Source organism: Vombatus ursinus, unplaced genomic scaffold, assembly GCF_900497805.2.
Source record: "Vombatus ursinus unplaced genomic scaffold, bare-nosed wombat genome assembly UNPS02014870.1, whole genome shotgun sequence".
Taxonomy (NCBI): Eukaryota; Metazoa; Chordata; class Mammalia; order Diprotodontia; family Vombatidae; genus Vombatus; species Vombatus ursinus.
Genome location: NW_020954648.1, coordinates 11,630,618 through 11,654,696, shown reverse-complemented (window position 1 = coordinate 11,654,696; position 24,079 = coordinate 11,630,618). Strand labels below are relative to the sequence as shown.

Genomic DNA, 24,079 nt, shown 5'->3' with positions numbered 1-24,079 from the left:
TGACTTGCCCAGAGTAAGTATTATGTGTCTGAGGCCAGATATGAACTCAGGTCCTCCTGATTCCAGGGCTCAATCCACTGCATCACCTAGCTGCCACTCTCTTCTGTTATATCTTGTCCTTTCCCCTTAATCCTTTTTCCACCTTAAGCCCTCAGGGTTAGTGAGGGATCTGATATCAGTGTAGCAGTTGCAATAATAACATGTGCTTGGAGACTGGTGCACTTCTATGCTAGGAAATAAGAGTTTTCTGTTTTAGATATTTTATGTTATGGTTTCTTGTGTATGTGTGGTTGCTAGATGGTAAGTTCTATGAGAGCAGGGACCCCTATCTTTGTACCTCCACCAACACATAGTAGGTACTTATTATATATTATATATATGTATTTAGATGTATGTATGTGTATGTACATACGTACATACATACACACACAAATTAATTCAGAAAGACACCCATCTTGTTTACTCTCTTCTTCCTTTCCTTCCCTGCCTGATATCCTGTTGGCTTTGGAGGAGACTTGTGTGTTCAAAATATGTATGCAAATGTGTTCAGATAGAGGTAGAAAGAAATGAAAAAAAACCCACATTTATTAAGTGTTTACTATGTGCCAAGCATCATGCTTAGCACTGGGGATACAAAAAAAAAAATGAAGAAAGTCTCTTGCCTCAAGAAGCTTATATTATAATGGGTAAAACAAACAAACACTTTTAGAGTAGTAGTGGCCAAGGTGGGTCACTTTGGTCTAGAAAGTTATAGAGATCTTCAGTGGGATCAGAGGGGAGTAGATTGACACACCCCATTCAGGAACAATGGAGAACATGGAGGGGGCAGGGAGGGAAAGTGTCAAGTAGGTTGGAAATATAGGTATAGATAGATAGATATGTATCTATCTAAATCTATCTTATATGTACCTAGTTATTTTGCTATTGTTTCCCCATTAGAATGAAAGCTCCTTGAAGGCAAGGACTGGCTTTGCCTTTCTTTCTATGGCCAGTGCTTAGCACAGTATCTGACACAGACTAAGCATGTAATAAATGCCTACTGATTGACTGACGCAGTCTTAGAAAGTTGTCCACCCAGGACACTGATAGATTAAGTGACTTGCCCAGTTATCATTCGGCTAGTATGTAGGTTAGGTGGGTCTTAAAGCCAACTCTTCCTTAACCGATGCCAGTTCTCTGTCTGGCAGGCTATGCTGTCTCTACATTAGAGATGGAATGTCCTAATTAGTTCTTGAAAATAAGCTTATAAATCAAAAGGTCAAGTGGCAGAAAATTCTAGCCAAATTTTACTCAGGGAACTATTTGAATAGTGTAACTGAATATATTTATAAAGAGGAGATGTCAGCCAGAGCTAATCTTAGGTGGTTTGTGATAGAATTCTCAATCAACTCTACTTCTAGGGTGATTGCTATTTTTTACCAATTGCCAATACCAAATATCTAGCTGTGTGTTTGTGGGTAGGGAGGATGTCACAAACCATATACACATATAGATACCTACATACATATAATGGCACATATATAAATATATACACACAACATAGACACACACACACACACACACACACAGTCCAGATATTCTGCTTCCTTCCCCTCTTCTTTTTCCCACAAACTCAAACTTGTGAAAATTGGGGCCTGGAATCTAGTACCTGAGAGGAATCTGAAGCATTTCTGGACGTGTTTCTCTATTTTTCCATTCTTTTGAATTTGTTTTACAGTGTCTTGATTTCTCATAAAGTCACTAGTTTCTAATTGCTCCATTCTAATTTTTAAGGAAGTATTTTCTTCAGTAAGCTTTTGGACTTCCTTTTCCACTTGGCCAATTTTGCTTTTTAAGGCATTCTTCTCCTCATTGGCTTTTTGGACCTCTTTTGCCATTTGGGTTAGGCTATTTTTTAAGGTGTTATTTTCTTCAGTATTTTTTTGGGTCTCCTTTAGCAAGTTGTTGACTTGTTTTTCATGATTCTCTTGCATCACTCTCAGTTTTTCCTCTACTTCTCTTTACTTGCTTCTCAAAATCCTTTTTGAGCTCTTCCATGGCCTGGGACCAATTCAAATTTTTCTTGGAGGCTTTGGATGTAGGAGCTTTGACTGTGTTGTCTTCTTCTGGTTGTATGTTTCGATCTTCTTTGTTACCAAAGAAAGATTCTATGGTCTGATTCTTTTTGCGCTGCTTGCTCATGATCCCAGTCAATTACTTGAGTTATAAACTCTTTGTTAAGGTAGGAGTCTGCTTCCAGTATGGAGAATGTACTGTCTCAAGCTTCAGAGGTTTTGTACAACTGTTTTCAGAGATACTTCTAGGAATCTGAAAAATTTTCAGTTCTACCAAGGTGCTATGATCAAGGGCGAGGTGTTTACTCCTTTCCTGGCCTTTGCTCTGGTCTATGAGTGACCACAAACACTTTTTTCTGTCTTGGAGCTGTGTGGAGGATTTCTTCTCCATGGCCACTACAAGCTCCACCATGCTAGCACTCCTCCTCACCCCAGGACTGCCACCCAGAAGTGTGACCCAGATCCAAGCACAGGCAAAGCAAGAGAATCCTGCACAGCAGAGAGATCCTTACAATCCCCCTCTGATCAGCTACTTGATTCCCCCTTAATCTGTGGGCTGGAAGCTCCAGAAGCAGCCACCACCCTGGGGCCAAACTCAGGAAATAGAGCTGGGACCCCCACACTTCTCTCTCACCGCAGACACAGACTTTTCCTACTGATCTTCTAAGTTGTCTTTAGCGTCCATGGGTTGAGAAGTCTGGAATCTGCCACAGCTGCCTGAGATTCAGTCCTCTGAGGCCTGCTCCAGGTTCCCTGGGGCCTGCATGCCCATGCCAGACTGTGATCCTCTCCTGGCCAGGCGCAATATGCCTTCCCAATCAACCATCCAGGTTGTCTTGGGTTGGAAATTTGTTTCACTCTGTCTTTTTGTGGGTTCTGCTGCTTTAGAATTTGTTTAGGGTCATTTTTTACAGGTATTTGGAGGGGTTTGGGGGAGAGCTCAAGCAAGTCACTACTTTCACTCTGCCATCTTGGCTCCGCCCCCACTGGACATGTTTCTCACCAATGCTTTAGGGAAGAGAAAGAGTAGGTGAGGGATAAGATGGGCTGTTATCCTATTTTTCAAGAAGGCCTGAAACCATTCCTACTTCCTTTAAACAGACTTCTCCATGCAAGAAATGTACTGCCTCTTCAATTCTTTTAAGCATCGCTCCTAGGTGAGTATAAGTTGCTGGGTTTGTCCCTATATAAATAAAACAGGCTCATTCAAACAAGCAGGAGTTATGTGCAAAGCATCTCAGTATGGAACTGTAGAACTTGGAATGAAATGACCTGAGTTCAAATACTAGCTCTGTTGTGTTAATTATGTGTCTTTGGGTAAATCACTTAACCTCTGGCGGTCATGGTTTATTCATCTGTAAAATGAAGGTATTGGACTCGATGACCTCAAAGATTCCTTTTGGCTCTAAGGAGGATCATAGGATTACAGTGCCATGACCTCTGACTTCCATGCTGGAGGCTGGAAGAAGGCTGAGTGTAGTTCTGAGACATTCTGACCTCATTAGTTTGTAAATCATGTAGCAATGGGATGGTTTAGTCAATGTTCCTTGAGTAGCCCTCCATTCCCAACATGACTGGGACAATAGGAAGAAAAGAAAATGTAATAATTTCTGTCCAGACCTCCCTGACAACCAAGAATCTGAACGTTAACAGAGGTCTGAACAGTCCCAAAAGTAAGGCCTACACAGAAGACTCACCTATTCTTCTAATGCCTAATAAGAATAACACAACCCTGAGTTTGTAAATTTATCCACCGGTTATGATAGCTCTATATTTGGCTTCTGTATCATTGATTTCTCCAATGTCTAATTCCTGTCTTCAGTTTCCCAGCAATGCTTCCGAGATCATCCTTGGCAAAAATCCTGCAGTCCATCCTTCTATTTTACACCAGATAAATATCCTTAATAAGACTTGGCCTTCAGGGAAATTCTGATTTGACATAAACCACTGGTATCCTTCAGGCTTTCAGCATTGGTCTGAAGCAGTTTTCAATCAACCAGTGCTGCTCAAACCTCCAAATCTAATCATGGCCCTCACCCATCTGCCATTCTTTAGGTTTTGAAAGGGCAGTGGTGGAGAGGAGAAGAAAAGGAGGAGAATGTTGGAAGGAAGAAAAAAAGAATGGAAGGATAATAAGACGAACATTATGGAGTAGCTAGAACCTGCTGAAAATTTGGAAAGGAGAATTCAAGTCACCAAGAGCAGAAATGGGGCACCATCAGTACAGAATGATGCTACCTACAGAGAAGTTTAAAGGAGTCTCCAGTACTAGGGATTGCTATAAAAAGAATCCACTTAGACATAAAAGACTTTAGAGAGCTCCAAGAATCCCTGCTCCACTAAACTAAAATACCTTCTCAAGATGGTACCTTAGCCACTCTTCAAATTATTCCCAGGGCAACTTTGTCTATGCATGTGCTTGTGGGTATCTGCTGAGGGAAGAAGGGGGAGCAGTGAGATTATTTTCATTCAGTACATACATAGACCTGCGTCCATTAGGTGGCACTGATGCGCACCCAACTGGTGAATTACTGGGAGTTCCAAAATCCACATGTACTCTGTGCTATCTGTCATTCTGTGTCATTCTGTTCCCTGGGCTCCTGGATAGTGCTTATGAGTCACCAGAAGGCACTTGGCTCTTGTAGCTGTGCTGGCACCAGGGCTGCACTATGCCAATCTGGGCTAGATTTTCCCCTGGGGGCTCAGCCAAAATGGGGATGGCATCCAACTCCTTACCCCACTCTACCCCCAGTCTCCCAGCCTCAGGGAGCTACCTTGTCTAATTAATCCCCTATTTGAGATTCAGGTTGAGTGTTAATTAAATAATTTGTTGTTGGTTATTTGATAGGGCTCAGCTACCCACTTGCCAAACCAGGGAAGTAGTAAAATCTGGAACAGAATAGAGGATGGCTCTGGCAACTTCTCTTTGGTACCAGAAGAGAGGCAAAGTTGTGAATAGAATTCCTTCTGTTTTCATCTTGGCATTGTTGGTTCAATCTTAAGCCAAGGCCACTTGTAGTCTTCAGGTCCTTGATCCCAAATTTACCTTACTATTTTCATTTAGAACCATGGACTATTACAGCTGCAAAGGATCTTGGTGAACATTTATTCCATGAGGAAACAGAAATTTCTTCCTTCTCTTATAAATAGATTGGCACCTCCATGGCTGGCACAGTACTGTAATTCTGGCTGTCCCTTGACAGAATATTTTCTCCAGTCATACTTTCTTCCTTTATTTTCAACTTTATATCATGGAAACTATCATCAATACATATTCAGGATTAGTAATGGGAATATGTAGCTATGTGTGTATGTGTGTGTGTGTGTGCGTGTGTGTGCGTGTGTGTGTGTGTGTGTGTGTGTGTGTGTGTGTGTAATTTAGACCTGTGATTTCATTGTGTGAGAGATTCCCAGTATCCTCCACTAATACAGATCAGCAACTCTTCTATAACTTTTGTCTTAGATAGTTGTTGCCTAGGGCATTGAAAGGTCGAGTGACTTGCGCAGTGTTTCACAGAAAGTATGTGTCAGAACTTGAACCCAGAGCTTACAGATTTTAAGGCTGGTCCTCTTTCCACTTTGCTGACTCTCGGTAAGATCCTAATGTAGTAAATATATGCATATATTATGTGTTATATGATATTAAATATAACACATGTGTATATTATATATTATTGCATAATTGTAATGATATATAATATTATATTCTATATAACATATGCATATATATTTATATACATACACACAGACTTTCATAGTCAGAGGGGTCTTCTGAAGCTCTTAGAACAATCTATAACTGAAGAAGGATCCTATCTACAACATAACCAACCAGTTTCACTCTTTCAAGGCAACTCAGTATACTTTTGGATAGAACAAATTACTATGGTGTTTTTTCTTACATCAAATAGAAATCTCTCTCTCTCTCTTTTTTTTTTTTTACTTCTGTTCATTCTTCCTTCCAGAGCAAGTAGAACATGACTGAATCCTCTTCCACATCCTTCAGATATTTGAAAATAACTATTGTGTCCTGCCTAGGTCTACTCTTCCTTAGGCTAAACAAATCGAGTTCTCTCAGTCAGTGGGGGACATGGCATTATAAAAATCATAACTTGTGTAGCAATGGACTTCTTGTCTTTTAGGTGAATAGATAATGGTAACAGCCATTATTTTCCCTTAAATGCATCTATTCTTTCAAATATGGAAATGTCACTGTTGCTAGACCCACAGGAATCCTGTGTGTCAATCTCTAAACTGGCACTCAAAGCCTCTTAACGTAAGGATAGCAGTTTAACTAATTATCTCTAAGTGTTGCTGTTCACACTGCAAAGACAGGTGTCACTAGATCAGGACTTTTCAACAAGTTCACTCCCTGATTCCCAATTAAATTCAGCTCTCATACAAGAAGACAGCAGTTGCTCAGAGCCCTTTGGTTTTCAGGGTTGTCTTTACCCAACCTATTCTTCCCTCACTCCCCATCCCCATCCTTCCACCTATGGTTAGAACTCAAACTGTGTCTATATGAAAGAAGAATGAGTAACTCTAGCCTTACCAGGTTTTATCACTTTTACGCTGGACACTTGCATATGCCAAATAACTCTGAATGACTGTGGTTGTTAACTGGCACTGTTGCTTGTGTGACCAACAGAGCCCCCAGGTCTTGTCATCTCCTAAGACCCCCTAGGCCTTGTCATCTCCACAACTCAAGCCCCCTTAGGATTTCTAGTCCTTTGCATCTGCCCTGCAATGGAGCTTTTTCTTTTTTAATTATTATTGTCTTCTCAATAATAATGTGAATTCCTTAAGAGCAAGGACTTTCTCCCTTTTTCTACTTATAACCCTAGTGCTTGCTTTTTAAATTCATTCATTCCATGAAGGCCATAAACCATACAAATGCCTTGACTGAACCCCAAATTTGCTTTAGAAATATACATAGTTGAGTGGATGAAGAGGATCTTTCACCCCCATGAACTGGGTTTGCTCTAATTCTTTTTGGTGCTTTAAGACCTACTAAATTCTACCCTGAGAGTAGGACCAGCTGAACAAAAGTTCTGAAGATTTAGAGCTGGTAAAAAACTTAGAGATCTTTAGTTTTAGGGAAATATATTTCAATATTTCAAGGATTCACAATTTAATATTTTTCCAGGCTAGTGATTGCGTTCATATTACTTATAGCTGTGGTCTTGGAAAGTCACTTAATCTTTTGCGTTTTAATTCCTCATCTGTAAAATGAGGGGAGTCCTAATTCCCATCTAGTTTTCATTTTAGAGGTCTATAGAGACCCTGGCAGTCTAGATACCAGATAAGAAGTGACAACATTCAATTACAGATCATATTTTTAGGAAGGTAAGTATCAAACCATTTAGGGCACATCACTATAAATTCATTCATTTATTCAATAAACTTTTATTGAGCACCTGTGATGTGTAAGGTATATATGTTAGGAGTTGAGGGAGGTACAAAGAAGAGGAAGACAATTTTCCTGTCCTCAATGAGCTTCCAATATTGTCAGGGAGATGTGACAAGCATACAAATAACTATGGCACAAGGGAGACTATGAGAGATACATGATAATTCCATCTATAAAATGATGGGGTTGGATCAGTTGGCCTTTAAGGTCCCTTCTACCTCTAAGATCTTCCTATGGTCCATTAGGCCAGTGGTTTCAAAACATTTTTGATCACAAAACCCTATGAGTAAAAATCTTTTGTACTTCTATCCCAACATATGTTTATTTATTTGTAAATTACATACAGGTCCTATTGTACAAATAATTCTATGCATCGTGAAATTTATACAAAAAGGGAAATTTTAAAAAAGGGAATGAAATGAAGATGAAATAATAAAGGGAGCTATTTGAGGTTTACTGAGTAGGGGAATGGTCAGAACTATGCTTCAGAAAAATTATTTTGATGGCTATGTGGAGGATGTTGGAGAGGGGACACACTTGAGACTGAGAAACCAACATGGAGGCTATTTCAGCAGGCAAAGTAAGAGGTGATGGGGGCCTGAACTAGCGTGATGTCTGTGTTAGCTGAGAGAAAGAGAAGTATACATAAGGTGATATTGGGGTGCGAATGAGAAGATATGACAACTATGGGTTATGTGGTGTAAGAACAAGTGAGGGATTGAAGATGACACTGAGGTTGTGCATCTGGGTGAACGGAAAAAATAGTGGTGTCCTTGAGAGAAACAGGGAAGTTCAAAAGAGCAATGAGGTGAGATGCATATTCCAACCCAACCACATCTGATCATCCAGTGACTCATTTTATCCCAGCTATAGGGTTCAGTGGTTAGAGCACTGGGCTTGGAGTCAGGAAGACTCATCTTCCTGAGTTCAAATCTGGCCTCAGACACTTCCTAGCTATGTGACCTAAGGCAAGTCACTTAACTCTGTTTACCTCAGATTCCTCAACTGTAAAATGAGATAGAGAAGAAACGATAAGCCACTCCAGCCAAGAAAACCCCAAATGGGGTCACAGAGAGTCAGAAATGACAGAACAACAACAACAAATACTGGAGGGCAGGCCAGGTTTTTCTCATTAGTACTTCTGCTGCTACTTCTGTGGGTACCTGGGGAGTAGTTAGGTTATAATTGCTCTGAGGGGACAAAACACAATTTAGAAGGTCAAGGTCAAGAATTTACATAACAGAAGAAGAGAGAAGAAAGAGGGAGTATTGGGTGACAGGGTGTGGTTGAATCACAGATACATAGATTGAGAGCTGGAAGGGATCTTAAAAATCATTGAGTTCAACTCTCTTATTTTACAGTTGAGGAAACTGATGACTAGTTAAGTGACTTGCCCAGGGTCACATAATGACTAAGTTTCTGAGGGATTTGAACCCAGGCTGTGTTGGAGACAAATCCTACCACTGGCTATTGCAGGAAGGGTGGAGTATGATCCATCTTCCCACTTTTTAATTAGTTGAAGACATAGACTACTAACCCCACTTTGGAGACAGTTGAAAATCCGTATTTGGAACTCAAGAGAGAACTTGGGGGTAAGAAATGCTGAGCTGAGAAAGGCATAGCATGATAAGAAAAAAAGTAGTTCTAATATTATGATCTCTATTTTACAGACTGGAAAACTGAGCCTCAGAAAGGGAGGAAGGAGACAAGCATTTATTTGGCATCCATCATATGCTAGGCACTGTGCTAAGAACTTTATAAACAGGGCCTCATTTGTTCCTCACAACAACCCTGGGAGGTAGATGCTATTATTATTCCTATTTTACAGTTGAAGAAACTGAGTCAAACAGAGGTTTGAGTGATTTGCCTAGGGTTACACAGCTAGTAAGTGTCTGAGGCAAGATCTGAACTCAGATCTTACTAACTCCAGGCTCAGCATCTATCCACTGGTTAGCCAAACAAAATTGCCAATGTTTACACATGTAGTAAGTGAAAGTGTAAAGGTTTCAACCCAGGCTTTCTAACTCCAAGTCTATTGTTATTTCCATTCTACCATATTGCCAATAGAAACAATAAGATCCAAATAAGAATATGACACCAGCAGGTTAGAGTGGAAAGAGGGGTGAATTATCAATCAGTGGACTGGGGTTCAAATCCTGCTTGTATCCCATCTTACCTGAATGACCTTGGGCAATTATCTAATCTTTCTAGGCTTCAGTTTCCTTTTCTGTAAAGTTAGAGGACTTGAGTGGATGAACAATAAAATCCCTTCCAGTTCTAAATCAAAGATCCTACAGCTATCAGAAGAACACAAAGTACAGTGTGTCCTAGTATTGTCTGTATTTCTTCTTTATTTTAGGGCTAACTGTCCCCAGTTGATTATTTCACCCTTGTATCAGCAAGGTCATGTGATTGGGTAGGGACTCAGTCAAAGAAAGGCTAGCTCAGTAATCACCCCTAACGTGGTGGGAATCCTGCAGGTCATGGATAAACAATTTGTATGTCAAATAACATGGGATGGTCACCAGGCTCAATAAGATTTTGTTTTTGTTCAGTCATTTCAGTGGTGTCCAACTCTTCATGACCACATTTAGAGTTTTCTTGGCAAAGATCCTGGAGTGGTTTGCCATTTCCTTCTCCAGCTCATTTTACAGATGAGGAAACTGAGGCAAACAGGGTGAAGTAATTTGCCCAGGGTGACATAGCTAGTAAGCGTCTGAGACCAGATTTGAACTCAGGTGTTTCTGACTCTAGGCCTGGTGCTCTATCCACTGCACCACCTAGCTACCCAAAAAAGAAGATAGATACCTCCAGTCTGGATAAAAGGGAGTTTCTAGAGCTAGAGATAGGTCTGACTCTGGTTGGGTTGGATACTCTCTAGTGTCACCCTTGGGTGCTATCCAAAACAGCTTTGCTTCCGTGGTGTTAGCTTAAATTCTATTAAAAAATCTGGTCTGGGAAAGAAGACACTGAAAGAAGAGTTCAAGTTCAATTCTTCAAGATCCATTTTATAGAATACAATCCCAGGTGTAATCTACTGCCCCCAAGAGACACTTTTGCCATGTACCTTAAGGGGCTAAGCCATTCTTTTCCTGAGGCCCCCAAGCCTGAGCAGGGCAGCTTGGATGTATGAAGAATCTGTGTTTTATACATCTGGTATCACAGGGAACCAACTCTTAATCCAGCTGACATAGGGTCTAATACCTATCTCCACATCCAAGACTCACTGGCTCTTGTTTTCCAAAAACATTTCCAATACTATCCTTTTCTCTTTTCTTTGTTTCAAGCTCCACTCACACCTTAACTGGATAGTGCCTCTGTCTTTGTCTTTTGTAGAGGGCTCCATGGTGATGGGTATAACACATTCATTCATTCACTTCAGTTTCTGAATTTCATCCAACTCTGAGAGCCAAAAAGCAGAGTTCGGTATGGCAGGAAGAGAAGAGGAACAGTACAAATAGATGGTGGGATGCATTCTGGTTCCCCCATTGGCTGTGACTCATTCCAATTGTTTACCTCATTCATCAACCTAATCCCTTTTGCTGGTAGTAGCTCCCTCTATCACAGGATCTGAGGAAAAGTTGATGGTTGACTATAGGTTGGATGGGAAAAATGTGAGCTAGATGGGACCCTCTTGGGCTAGAGAGTTTGCCCCCAAATTGGGCTTTCTTCCTTTGAATTCACATAGTACTTTATTTGTAGCTCTCATGTACTTACCAACATTTATTTGGTATTATAAATAATAAATGCTCTCCCTTCTCACCTCTGCCTTATGTATGTTCACTCAAGGCTTAGCTGAAGTGATACCTCCTTCAAGAGGCCTTTCTTGATTACCCCCTTGTTAGTTTTCAGTCATTATATATTAGTTGTATATATTCTGAATTTACTTATTTCAGTACAGGTGGCATCCCCTTAGTTGAATGTAAGCTCTTTGGAAAGCAAGGATTCTCATTTTTGCATTTTTATACCTAGTAGCTTTACAATGCTGGGCAAACAGAAGGCACTTAAATGTTGATTGATGGTTAGCTTGGTGATGTTAGACAGTGGGGATAGAGCTATAAGTATAAAGCATTTAGAATTTTTATAGGCCTATGCTTTCAGTGCTGGTGACTTTAAACTTTAAAACCTAATTGTTTCTCTGGCCAACATGAGTAGTCAACAGACATTTGTTAAGCACCCACTATGTGCTTAATCAGCAATATACTAAGCACTAGATCTCTTCATTTAAGTGTATAATTAATAAACATATTTACCTAGCACTTTCAGATTTATTATCTCATTTTATCTGGATGCAATCCCTCTAGAGACAAGGAAGAAATTATCACCCCTGTATCTAATCATACATGGATGGGACAGCAACTTGGAAATGACCATATAAGTGTTTATAGGTTTGAGTATATAGTGGGAAGACTCTTGGATTTGGGGTCCACTTAGTCTAAATCTCAGCTAAAACTCCTGTGACTTTTGGCAAATCATTTCCCTTTTCTGGGCCTCAGTTTCCTTCTCTGTAAAATGAAGGGGGTGTACATTGATGACCTGTCAGGTCCTTACCAGTTCTAAATCTATGATCTTATGATCTAAGGTTCAAACTCCTGATCTTTCACTTACCCACTGTGCAGTCCTGGGAAAGTCACTCGCTTCTCTAGATCTCTGCTTCCTTACTTGGGAAATGTGGATAATAATTTGTATGTAGTAAAGAGAAGTGCTAAATTTGGGCTCAGAAGATCTATGTTCAAAACCTAGCTCTGCCAGCTGGGCAAAACCATAGACGTTCTCTGAGTCCCTGTTTTCTTTTTTTTAATCTATAAAATGAGAAGTCTGGACCAGATGACCTCTGTCATCTGGCTCTAAATGTATACTTGAAATGAGACCATGTACATGAAAGGACTTTGAAACTACAAAGCACGCTACCAAGGTGAGTTGTTATTGTCACTTGAGCTATTGAAGGAGGTTGTATGAGATTGTATCTCTGGTTTGACCTGAGCACAGGAACATTGAGGTGGTTTGGGGAGAGCTCAGAATTCATTTTGGGGATTTCATTATTCCATGAGAAACATTATTAAAAGATGAAAACCTGGGCTCACTATCAGACTGTCCCTGATGCCATAGGCCCTTGGGAGGATCCCTCAGAGAGTTGGACATAGAGCAAGATTCAAGAGCTATATAGCCTGGTTTATAGTAGAATTGTAATGAAGCTGTTAGAAGAACTGAGAAGATGGGGATAAAGATATAGCCATGGTGGATAACAAGGGTTGTATGAGCAGAAGGTACTCCTCACCTTCCCCCTTGAATGCTTCCACCCTGTGACGTAACTTGGGACTTGGACCCCATGTAAAGTCCCCCTACCCTCACCTCACCCTCCTGGTAGAAGTTTCACCTGGCCTCCCTGGGACCTGAAGGAACAGTAAGAGCCCTGCAGGTCTGCCACAGAAGTCCCTGTACAATAGTTCTTAGATGAAATAGAGTTCTACAGAAACTCAACCATGCATAGTTAGGAAAAAGATTCTGTCCTGGTCCCCAAGTAGACCTTGTTCAGCTGTATTTCCTGCACCAACATAGTTAAGCCCCAGCTTTCACACATCTATTAAGAATATCGACTAGGGCTGGGCTATTGTCCCTAAGTCCTACCTCTACTTAGCCAACTATGACAGAGCAAATATGAAGGAAAAAGGGGGTCAAAAGGCTTTCTCTGGCTCTTGGTTATAGGAGGCCTACCTTAACGCAAAGGATAAATTATATCTGGAGAAAGGTTTGATTCAGGTCATAATATTCAACATGATATCCAGTTATATTTCCAGGAGTCAAGCTAATGGAGACCTAAAGATTTCTCCCAAATGGAGGTATTCTACAGGCAACTAGATGGTGTGAGCAGAGCACTGAATTTGGAGTCAGGAAGACATAACTTCAAATCCTCCCTCAGACATGTGTTAGTTGTGTGGCAGGGGGCAAGTCATTTAACCTCCTCAGCTTCAGTTTCCTCATCTGTAAAATGGGGGTGGTAATAGCCTCTATTCCTTAGAGTTGTAAGGATCAAATGAGATAACATATTTAAAGTGCTCTGCAAGCTTTAAAGTGTTTTATATAGCTATGGGCTATGATTACTATCAACAGAGAAAACATGCACCTCATTCCTGCAAACAAGAAGCCTTACCTCCCATGAGGAAGAGAAGCCCTGCCACATACTGCATAAGGCCTCGGTCCCAGCAGCAGCCCAGCACCCCGATGATCCAGCCAAAGAGAATGATCGCCACTGCCATGCCCATGAAGCCAGCTGTCATTCTGCGCAGATCTGGAGCAGAAAAATATGCAACCAAGAGTTAGAACCAGAACCTTAAGGCACACAGAGAGAAGTGCAGAGCTATGCTTTGATTTGGGGGGTCTGTGTTGCTTGGAGGTCCCACAGCAGGTATAGGGACTAGATGGGAGATGCTCTCCCTCCATCCAGAACATACCAATTTTGTCCATTGCAGACAGATACACATATTCCTTCATTGACAAAAAACATCGTGGTAGCAATTATAGAGATGTGACTGGGGATCCCAACTGAGCTTGAGGGAGGTCTCATAGAAGTGAGAGCCACTTTTGGGAAAACCTTTATATACTGCATTCTAGTCTGGGTCTTTCCATTTGCTAGCTAGATGAACCTGGGCAAATCACTTAATCTTTCTGGGCTTCAGTTTCCTCATTTGTCAGGTGAGGATGTTGGATTAGATGACTTCTAAGCTCTAAATTCTATGAACCTATAACCTCTCCTGGGGGCTTCTCAGCAATGTGGCCAGTCCCTTGGTGTGTATGTATATGTGTTTGTGGGTAAGCATATTTCCTTTTCTCACTCAACAGTCCTTTCTAACTGCCCTTTTCTCTCATGCACACAACAGCCCATCTGTCATTGTGACCACCCAAATGACCCATGAAGTCCCCTTCTCTCCATCAAACTGTAGAGACAGCTCCCCTTCACACCTCACTGACCAGAAGTGCGGCGGGTTTGGCATGACTGCTCAGCCAACCCTCCTGTACATGGCTGGGATATGGAACCTTGGGCAACCTTCTTGTTTGGGCACAGATGAGGAGCGACATTATCTGGCTATGGCATTGTCACCAGATGGAGAAGGGCAGAATGGATACCACTTCTAAGTTATACTCAGCATTGTGCTCTGCTTCCTTCTGGGTCACCTTTTCTATACTTCTATGCTTTGGGGCATGTCTGAACTACTGTCAGTGTTCCTTCATTCACCTGCTCCTTCCACCACTAACCAAATTCCCATCCTTTCCTCCCCTTCCAAACTTCCTTCACTTTACCCCTACCAATTCCTGGTCACCTCAACCCAGAATTTATCCCCCTTCATCTAGAATACATGCTCCTGCAAACACAGTCCAGAGCCAAGTAGAAGCAAATCCACTTGGGGCAGCCTACAATTCACTGGTTTTTAGCTACTGCCCTTCTACGTCCTGGGATGGGGCACAAAAGGAGTTTTATGAGCACTATGCAATTTTGCAAATATTGCCATGCTAATCTATGGAGGTCCATGATCATAACATGCATATGCTGATTATTCCAGTGGGAAGAGTGCTAGGTTTGGAGTTAAAAGATCTGAGTTTGCATACCAGATCTGCCAATAATATCTATGTGAACTTGGGCAAATCATTTCAAATTTCTGAACCTGCATTTCCTCATCTATAAAATTAAGAGATTCAACTGAATGACCTTGAAGTTGAGATCTTATAATACTGGAATCAGAGATAGGGGAGGGTACACTTGGCTTAAGTGCCATCAGTATTTAGCTTATGGCAGAAGATCTCTCTCCCTACCCATCTCCATCTGTCCTCCACACTGCTCCTGTGGGAATTGTGCCCTCCTTCATTGAATGCTGAATGCCAATTCAAGGAAGCCCTGAAAGGGGCAAGGCAGAAAGGTAAAAGGGGAGGGGCTGATGGAGCAGTGGCTAATGGCTCTCACTCTGTCAAGAGAGTAGGCTGATGGGTGGCCCTGGTAGGAGATACAAGAGAAAAGGGAAAAAATATGGTTCGGCTCCTGCAATACTCAGTCTGTAGATTCCCACAGAAGAGAAAGAGGGAGGCTCATCTGCCTGGTTTACACACACAGGCTTTGCAGAGGAGTCAGGGTTACTTCCTGTTGAACACAGTTCCCTCTTCCCTCCCACAAACTAATCCCAAAAATGCTTGGTTTGGCTGTGTAAAAGTAATGCTAATTACAGTCATTTACATGAACTGCTTGCTATTTATTCGTAATTACCATGCGGCACAATAACAATTATTTATATCATTTGTGACAGGTTCTTTCCCCTCTCCAGGCTGATCCCTCTATTGGTAGAGGTAGGTGGATCTTCAGCCTATTTGAAGGCTAGCCTGAGATCTATTCTCATCCCCCTGGTGGTATCTTGACCAGCTTCTAAGTCCTCCAGCCTCATCTGGATAAACATACAACAATGGCCCTACTGGGGCAAAAAGACAGCTCTCAGCAAATGTACAGTAGTCACGCTGCTTTGGCAGGTTCAGGACCACTGACAGTTCCTGGTCTCTGTTATGAACTCACATTACATTTGTTTTAAGTTTTGACTACAATCCAAAGCTCTGTACACATTTGCTCAGTCTTCCTAGTTTTTTCCCCTGTGTTGCATGGTTATCCATTTACTGCTTAACTCTATTAGAAGGAATAGTGCTGCCAAGTCATTTTTCACCCAACTTCCTATGAACCTGTAATTTTTCTCTAGCCTCAAAATATCATAGCTTCAATTATCACCTCTATGAAGATAACTCCCAAACCTATAGAACCAATCCCAATTGCTTATCTCAAGCTCCAATTCTCCATTTACATAAGATAGTGCTAGGAAATGAAACTCTACACATACAAAATGAATTCATATTCTTCTCCCACCGTAGCTCCTCCTATCAACTTCCTTCTGTCTGGAGATGTCACCACAATCCTTCCCAAACTGCTTATTATACAATAGAGTATCCAGGATCCAAATTACTCCCCATCTTTTTCCGCTACCACATAGTGTCATAGATTTAGACCTAGGAGGGACCTTACACATCATTGAGTCCAACTTCCTTATTTTACAGATATAAATGCAGAACTGATGGAGAGAAATAGGGAGAGAGAGAGAGACAGAGACAGAGAGACAGAGACAGACAGAGAGAAACAGACAGAGATAGAGACAAGTCAAATAGACAGACCAGGGTTAGTTATCTAGGTTTTTGGGTGCCTGGGGGGTTAAATGACCTGTCCAGAGTCATACAGCTAGTGTCTGAGGCAGGATATGAATCCAGGTCTTTCCAACTCCAGGTCCAGTGTCCTTTCAACTAATCCATGTCTGAATCTAAAAGTCCAGCAATTTGTCATTTTGATTTACCAGGTCTGTAGCCCCAGAATGTCTCCAGGGTGGAGATGGATACAAAGAAACACCTAAGTCCAAATGTGGAACGGTTCCAGGCTTTGGGAGACTCCTAGGTGATAATTACACTTCACTCTCCACTAAAGCAGAGAGCAAGTAGATGATGTTATTGGGATTGGAGGGATGTGACATAAAGGGCCTCCAAAGTTAAGGAATTCCATTATACTGTTGAGGAATGGGATTCAAATTGTGCCTTTGATATTTACTACTTCTGAGATATCAACCAAGATACAACTTTCCTAGGCCTCAATTTCCCCATCTGTAAAAATGGGAAGTTTGGACCAGCTGACCTCTGAGGTCTGTTCCAGCTCTAGAGTTATGATCCTATGGTCTTTTCAAACCATTAGGGGATATCCTACCTAATTCATGGGGCTTCACAGAGGAAATGCTGACATACTACACGAAATCTGAGACAAGCCGTCTAGGATGACAAGGGTTTTTAACCTTTATTGTACGTGTGTCGTGGAGCTCTTAGACAGTTTTTTTTTCTTTGACAGTTTTAGGAAGCCTATCTCTTCCCAGGCTAATTTTTTAAAATTCACAATTGAAGGAAATAATTTCAGTTAAAAGTTAGTGAAAATAAAAATGTAATTTTTTCTCCCATCCAAGTTCATAGACCCCAAGAAATCTATTCATGGATGCTTGATTAAGAACCCCTACTCTAGTCTAGAATCTGCCTTATTGAGATTATTCCAAACCTCACCACCAAAACCTTGATAAAAAACTGTGATATTTAGATGGCAGAGTGGAGAGTGGACAGTACCTACAGTTAGGAAGACATGAGTTCAAATCTTCGACTTGACACTTACTAACTATGTGACCCTGGGCAAGTCACTTGACCTCTACTGCCTGAATTTCCTCATCTATAAAATGGGGATAACAATAGTTCCTACTTTTCAAAGTTGTTGTGAGGATCAAATTTGTAAGCACTGGACCAACCTTAAAATATTATATAAATGCTAGCTGGCTTAGGGGGAGTTGGGGGGAATCTATGATTTCATACATGGAAGGAACTCCAGTTGAGAATATTCTTCTCCAGCAATGTAAATGAGTAAGTGCTCTAAAATTCATAGTGTTACATTTACCTAAGGGCACTGAGAGTTTGTTGAAAGACTTAGCCTGGGTCATATAGCTAGTATATGTCCCAGGCTGGACTTCACTGCCTGGATCACGCTGTCTTCAAGTCCATGTATGTACTATATACTATTCCATGCTGCCTCTTGTGATGAAGGCTAAGCCTCCTTAAATGACCAGCTTCTCTTGGTGTGGTCTTATGACCTCCTTTCTCAAAATACACTGGGGGCCTATCCTGGGGGCCTAACAAGGAGCACATTATGGTAGGTCTTGTACTTGGCTCACCTTGGCTGCATAGGGATACATGTATAGAGAGAAGGAAAGTGTACCCAGTCACGAAACAAAGGGAAAAATATAAAAACATAAATGAGAAAATGTCAGTAGTAGGGAAAGAGAATGAAGTCTCTTATTTAGAAGCTGAAAGTCAGGCTGGCACCTGGGGACAATGATGAATCTTCCAGAGATTTTCTGAGACAGACATTAAAAAGGTTGTTGTACAAAGGCCTGATTGGGTCAATTGTAGTTTTACATGTATTAGCCACAGACCTGATCTCATGTCAAGGGTTTTGCCAACAGCAGCTAAAGACCCTGCATTAAGTCTCTCACTGAGGAAGAAGGATGAGAATCAGTCGTCATCCTATTATACAGTCATCGACCCTCTGGGATGTGTGCAGTCACTTTAAAGGCTGGGATTTGTGAGGCTTTCATGAGGTTGTTTATTCCCAAGGTATCTGACTTGCAGTTCAGGTTTACTACTACCACATAGAAAAGTGGTACCTGGACTTCTGCCTCGAGATTCAAACAGCCAGACCTAACAGCAATGATGACGATGACAATGATGATAAAGGAGCATTTACATAATGTTTTAATTTGTCTCATTTCATCCTCACAACAACCCTGTGAGGAAGGTACTATTATTATTGTCATTTTACAGATGGGGAAATTGAGGCTGACAGAAGTTAATTGACTTGCCCAGGGTCTCACAGCTGCTAAGTGTCTAAGGCTCAATTCAAACTTAGGTCTCCCTGGCTCTAGGCCCAGAAATCTATTCATTACTCTACCTAGCTGAGTAGGGCTTTCTACATGTATTTTTAAGTGAAACATAAAAAATAAAAAATGCTTTCCCACCAGTAGTGTTTTTTCCTAACAAAAGCGTATCTTTCTTTTTTTTTAAACATAACATAAAAATATAACATTTGTTAATAATATTGGTGCATTCTGTTAGACTGAGTTTGAGTTCTGTATTCCATCTTGCCTCCTCACCCCAAAGGTCATAGGTAGAATTCAAGGCAGGCCTTAAGTCATGTGCACATTAGCTGCTGCTCATATGTATTACAGTTTTTCTTGGGGAGGGAAAGAATCCCTGGTACTTTGTTTATGGGTATCCATAGTCTAAACTGAGTAAACTGAGGAACAGTCTGTAGGCTTTGTCAACCTTTGAATAACTCATATGAAGTCCCTTGGGTTAAAGGATGCCCAATCTGGGGAGGTTTGAAAGACTGGGTGAAATGTCAGTTATCCCTTCTTAATATGGAGCTGAATACTCTGAAGCACAGGGTAGAAGTGAAACTTCAGAGGAGAGGAAGGTACTTCCATGTGTGGGGACACAAAGCCCCAGCTCCTGAAGGCTCTGTGCCCTGGGTATGGCCAGGACCATAGGGCTAAGATCAGGGAGTGGAAAATCCTTTGTGATGGCAACTTTATGAGAGGAAAAAGACTTCTCAATAGTAACTAATCCCTGTGTTGTCAGAAGGATTTCCAAAATTCTCCTGTGAGACAACAGACTAAAAAATGGAACTGGAAGCAGTAGACATGAACTAAGAAATCCCCAACCCAGAAAGTAGAATTACAGAATTTTAGGATTGGAAAGAATCTCAGAGATCATCTAGAGCCCAACCCTGTAGCAAGATTGGCCCTGAAGAAGAGATGAAAATATGCCTTTTCACCTTACTTTGAAGACATGGGGGACTATGAGGGGAGAATCTAGCATAAGCTATCAGACTCTGATGTGTTGATTTTGCTGAGTTATTTTGTTTTACTTTTTTTTTTTAACTACAAAGGTTGGCTTCTTGGGTAGGCGAGGGGGAGGTATACTTTCAGAAATGGTGCTGTAAAAAAAAAGTAATAAAAAGTAAATTTTAGAATTTAATCCCATCTCATTTTACAAATGAGGAAAATGAGGCCCAAACAAGAGAAATGAGTAATTCACAATCATACAACTAGTAAGCGGCAGAGTTAAAACTAGAAGCCCAGTGTCCTGAATCTTTGTCCATTCCATCATGAACCTAAGGACAGTAGGGAGGAGCAGAGATGAAATTGGAGTCCCCAGCAATGGGCTAAGCAGAATGAACTCAGCAGACAGCAGGACAGTAGACATCATTGGAGCAGCTCTATTGAAAGAAAAGTTGGTCAGCAGCACTGAAGTGAACTAGGTACATAACAAGGCATGTAACATGAAGTGGACCGGGCATGTAACAGGCTCCTATTTGAACTTAACCTTCTGTTTAAGATACTAAATGAAATCAAGGGATACTCTTACTAGAACTTTGGGCTTCAGTGACTGTCTATTGTATCATTCATACTTTTAATGCAATTATCTTGTTACCTTTAGCCCCTTCAGAATTGTTCTACTTTGAAGCATCATGATGGCATGAGGAGACCTTGACTTTTGAAGACCAGGTCAATGGAATGTAAGCTCTAGCAAATTTCATCAGCCTGCAAAGCCTTTGAAAAGGGCAATAGACTGTGTCTATATTTCTGAGGAATAGACTAGTTAAATATGAGATGTTTATCACCAATAGGCTGGCCATGGGGTAACCCATTCATTGGTCAATGCCAAATGGCTCTCCATCTTTTGTGGCCTCTGTCTACTTCTTCAATGATGGGGAAGATGTGATGGCAGTGATGGTTCTAATAATTTCAACCTGCACTGGCCATTTCCTCCAACAAAGTGCCTCCCATGTATTTGTTAAGATCATGTAAGATTTCTTGATAGCTGCAACAATTAATTTTGCTTTGGTGATCTTCTAATTATAAGGTAAGGAATAAAACAGGGAAGTTTATGCTTGCTAAAGGTGCTTGCCACTGGCATAGATGATAGTCAATGCAATGTCCCAGGGCCTGTCCTGAATTCAAATTCTGCTTGAGATACTTACTAGATGTGTTACTGTGATCAAATCACTTAACTTCTGTTTGCCTCAGTTTCCTTATCTGCAAGATGGGGAAAATAATAGCATCTACTTTCCTCTTCATTAGTGGTGAATTCACCCCTTTCATTCTTGATACTAGTAACTTGGTTTTCTTCTTTCTTTTCTTTTTAAAATGAAATTAGTCAATGGTTTATCTATTTTATCTTTTTTTTTCATAGAACCAGCATCGAGTTTTATTTATTAGTTCAATGGTTTTTTTTACTTTCATTTTTATTAATCCCTCCTTTGATTTTCAGAATTTCCAATTTGGTGTTTAATTAGAGATTTTTAATTTGTTCTTTTTCAATTTTTTTTAGTTCCATGCCCAATTAATTGATCTGTTTTTTCTTTATTTTATTGATGTAAACAATTAGAGATATAGATTTTCCCTTAAGTACTGCTTTGGCTGCATCCCATAAATTTTGGCATGTTGCTTCATCATTGTCATTTTCTTTAATGAAATTATCAATTGTTTCTATGATTTATTCTTTGACCCACTTATTTTTTAGGATTAGATTATTTAATTTCCAATTAAATTTTAATCTCTCTTTCCATTGTCCATTATTGAATGTAATTTTTATTGCATTATGATCTGAAAAGGATGCATTTATTATTTCTGCTTTTTTGCATTTGATTGTGAGGCTTTTATGTCCTAATACATGGTCAGTTTTTGTGTAGGTACCATGTACTGCTCTCTTTCTATTCCCATTCATTTTTCTCCAGAGATCTATCATATCTAAACTTTTCAGAATTTTACTCACCTCCTTAACTTCTTTCTTGTTTATTTTTTGGTTAGATTTATCTAGTTCTGAGAGGGGAACATTTAGGTCCCCAACTAGTATAGTTTTATTATCTATTTCCTCCTATAACTCATTCAACTTCTCCTTCAAAAAATTTAGATGTTATACCATTTGGTGCATGTATTTTTGGTATTAATATGACTTCATTGTCTATAGGCTTTTCAGCTTCCTTATCATTTAATTAGATCAATTTAGCTTTTGTGTTGTCTGAGATCATGATTGCTACCCTTACTTTCTTTGCTTTATCTGAAGCATAATAAATTCTGCTCCAGCCCCCTTACCTTAACTCTGTGCACATCTCTCTGCTTCAAATGTGTTTCTTGTAAACAATATATCATAGGATTCTGGTTTTTAATTCATTCTGTTATCTGCTTCCGTTTTATGGGTGATTTCATCCCATTCACATTTATAGTTATGATAACTAACTGTGTATTTCCCTCCATGCTATTTTCTCCCTGTTTCTCCCTGCCCCTCTCTTACCTTCTCACCCTTTCCCTCCTCACAAGTGTTTTACTTCTGACCACTGCCTTCCCCAAGTTGCCCTCCCTATTATCAGTCCCTCCCTCCCCTATTCTATTCCATCCTTGTCCCTTTCTACTTCCTTATAGGGTAAGATAGATTTCTGTATCCAACTGACTGTATATGTTATTCCCTCTTTAAGACAATTTTGATGAGAGTAAGCTACTCCTTCATTACAATATCTCTTTCACACCTCTTTTATGTGTAATAATTTACCCCATTCAATTGCCTTCTTCCTTCTTCCAGTGCAATTTTCCTCCTCATCCCTTTATTTTGGGGGGGTATCATCCCATCAAAGTTACCTTATATCTACACCCTCTGTCTATATGTGCTCCTTCTAATTGCTCTTATAGTAATAAAGTTCTTAAGAATTACAAATATTAGAAAAATAAACAGTTTAACCTTATTGAATTTCTTACATTTTTTTCTTTCTTGTTTTTTTAACTTTTTTAATATTTCTCTTGCATCTTGTATTTGGAGGTCAAATTTTTTATTCAGCTCTGGTATTTTAATTGGGGGAATGCCTGAAAGTCCTCTATTTCATTAAATATCTATTTCCCCCCCAAAAGATTATTTTCAATTTTGATGGGTCAGTGATTCTTGGTTATAATCCTAACTCTGTTCCCTTCTGGTATATCATATTCCAAGCCCTCTAGTTTTTTAATGTAGGAGCTGCCAAATCCTGTGTAATCCTGACTGTAGCTCCATAATATTTGAATTGTTTCTTTCTGACTGCTTACAGTACTTTCTCCTTGATATGTGAGCTCTGGAATTTGGCTATGATCTTCCTGAGGATTTTCATTTTGGGATCTCTTTCAGGTAGTGATCGATGGATCCTTTCAATTTCTGTTTTGCTTTCCGGTTCTAATATATCAGGGCGATTTTCTTTGACAATTTCTTAAAAGATGTTGCCCAGGCTTTTTTTTTTTAATGGCTTTCAGATACTTCAATAATTCTTATATTATCTCTCCTAGATCTATTTTCTAGTTCAGTGGTTTTTCAATGAGAAATTTCACATTTTCTTCTATTTTTTTACTTTTTTATTTTTTTATTTTTCTTGATGTCTCATAGAGTAATTAGATTCCACTTGCTGAATTCTAATTTTTAAGGAATTATTTTCTTCAATGAACTTTTGTATTTCTTTTTCCATTTGGTAATTCTACTTTTCAACGAGTTATTTTCCTCGGTAAATTTTTGTATATCTTTTCCCATGCTATTGACTCTTTTTTTCATGATTGTCTTGAATTACTCTCATTTCTTTCCCCAATTTTTCTTCTACTTCTCTAATTTGCTTTTTAAAATCCTTTTTAAGCTCTTCCAGAAATTCTTGTTGGGCCTGACCAAATTACATCTTTTCTTTGGACTTCACATGTAGCCATTTTGACACTATTGTCCTCTTCTAAATTTATGCCTTGATCCTCCCTGTCACCATAGTAACTTTGTTTTTTTTTTCATAGTAACTTTCTATAGTCAAGTTCTTTTTTGTTGTTGTTGTTGCTGTTCATTTTTTCTGCCTTTTTTGTGACTTGGTATTTTATGTGAGAGTTGGGCTCTGGTCCTGTGCTGTCCCAAACTTTTTGTTCTGAGGCTCAGGGTCTTATTGCTGGCTTTTGTTGGACTT

At 40.0% G+C, this 24,079-nt stretch overlaps 1 protein-coding gene across 1 annotated transcript in view; it reads right to left on the bottom strand.

Annotated features, from left to right (window-relative positions):
- Positions 1-24,079, bottom strand: part of TMEM178B (transmembrane protein 178B) — a 438,329-nt gene that overhangs the window by 22,865 nt on the left and 391,385 nt on the right. The window contains exon 3 of the mRNA XM_027842382.1: positions 13,613-13,750. Within this exon, the coding sequence (XP_027698183.1) occupies positions 13,613-13,750 (138 nt within the window). The remainder of the gene's footprint in view (positions 1-13,612; positions 13,751-24,079) is intronic.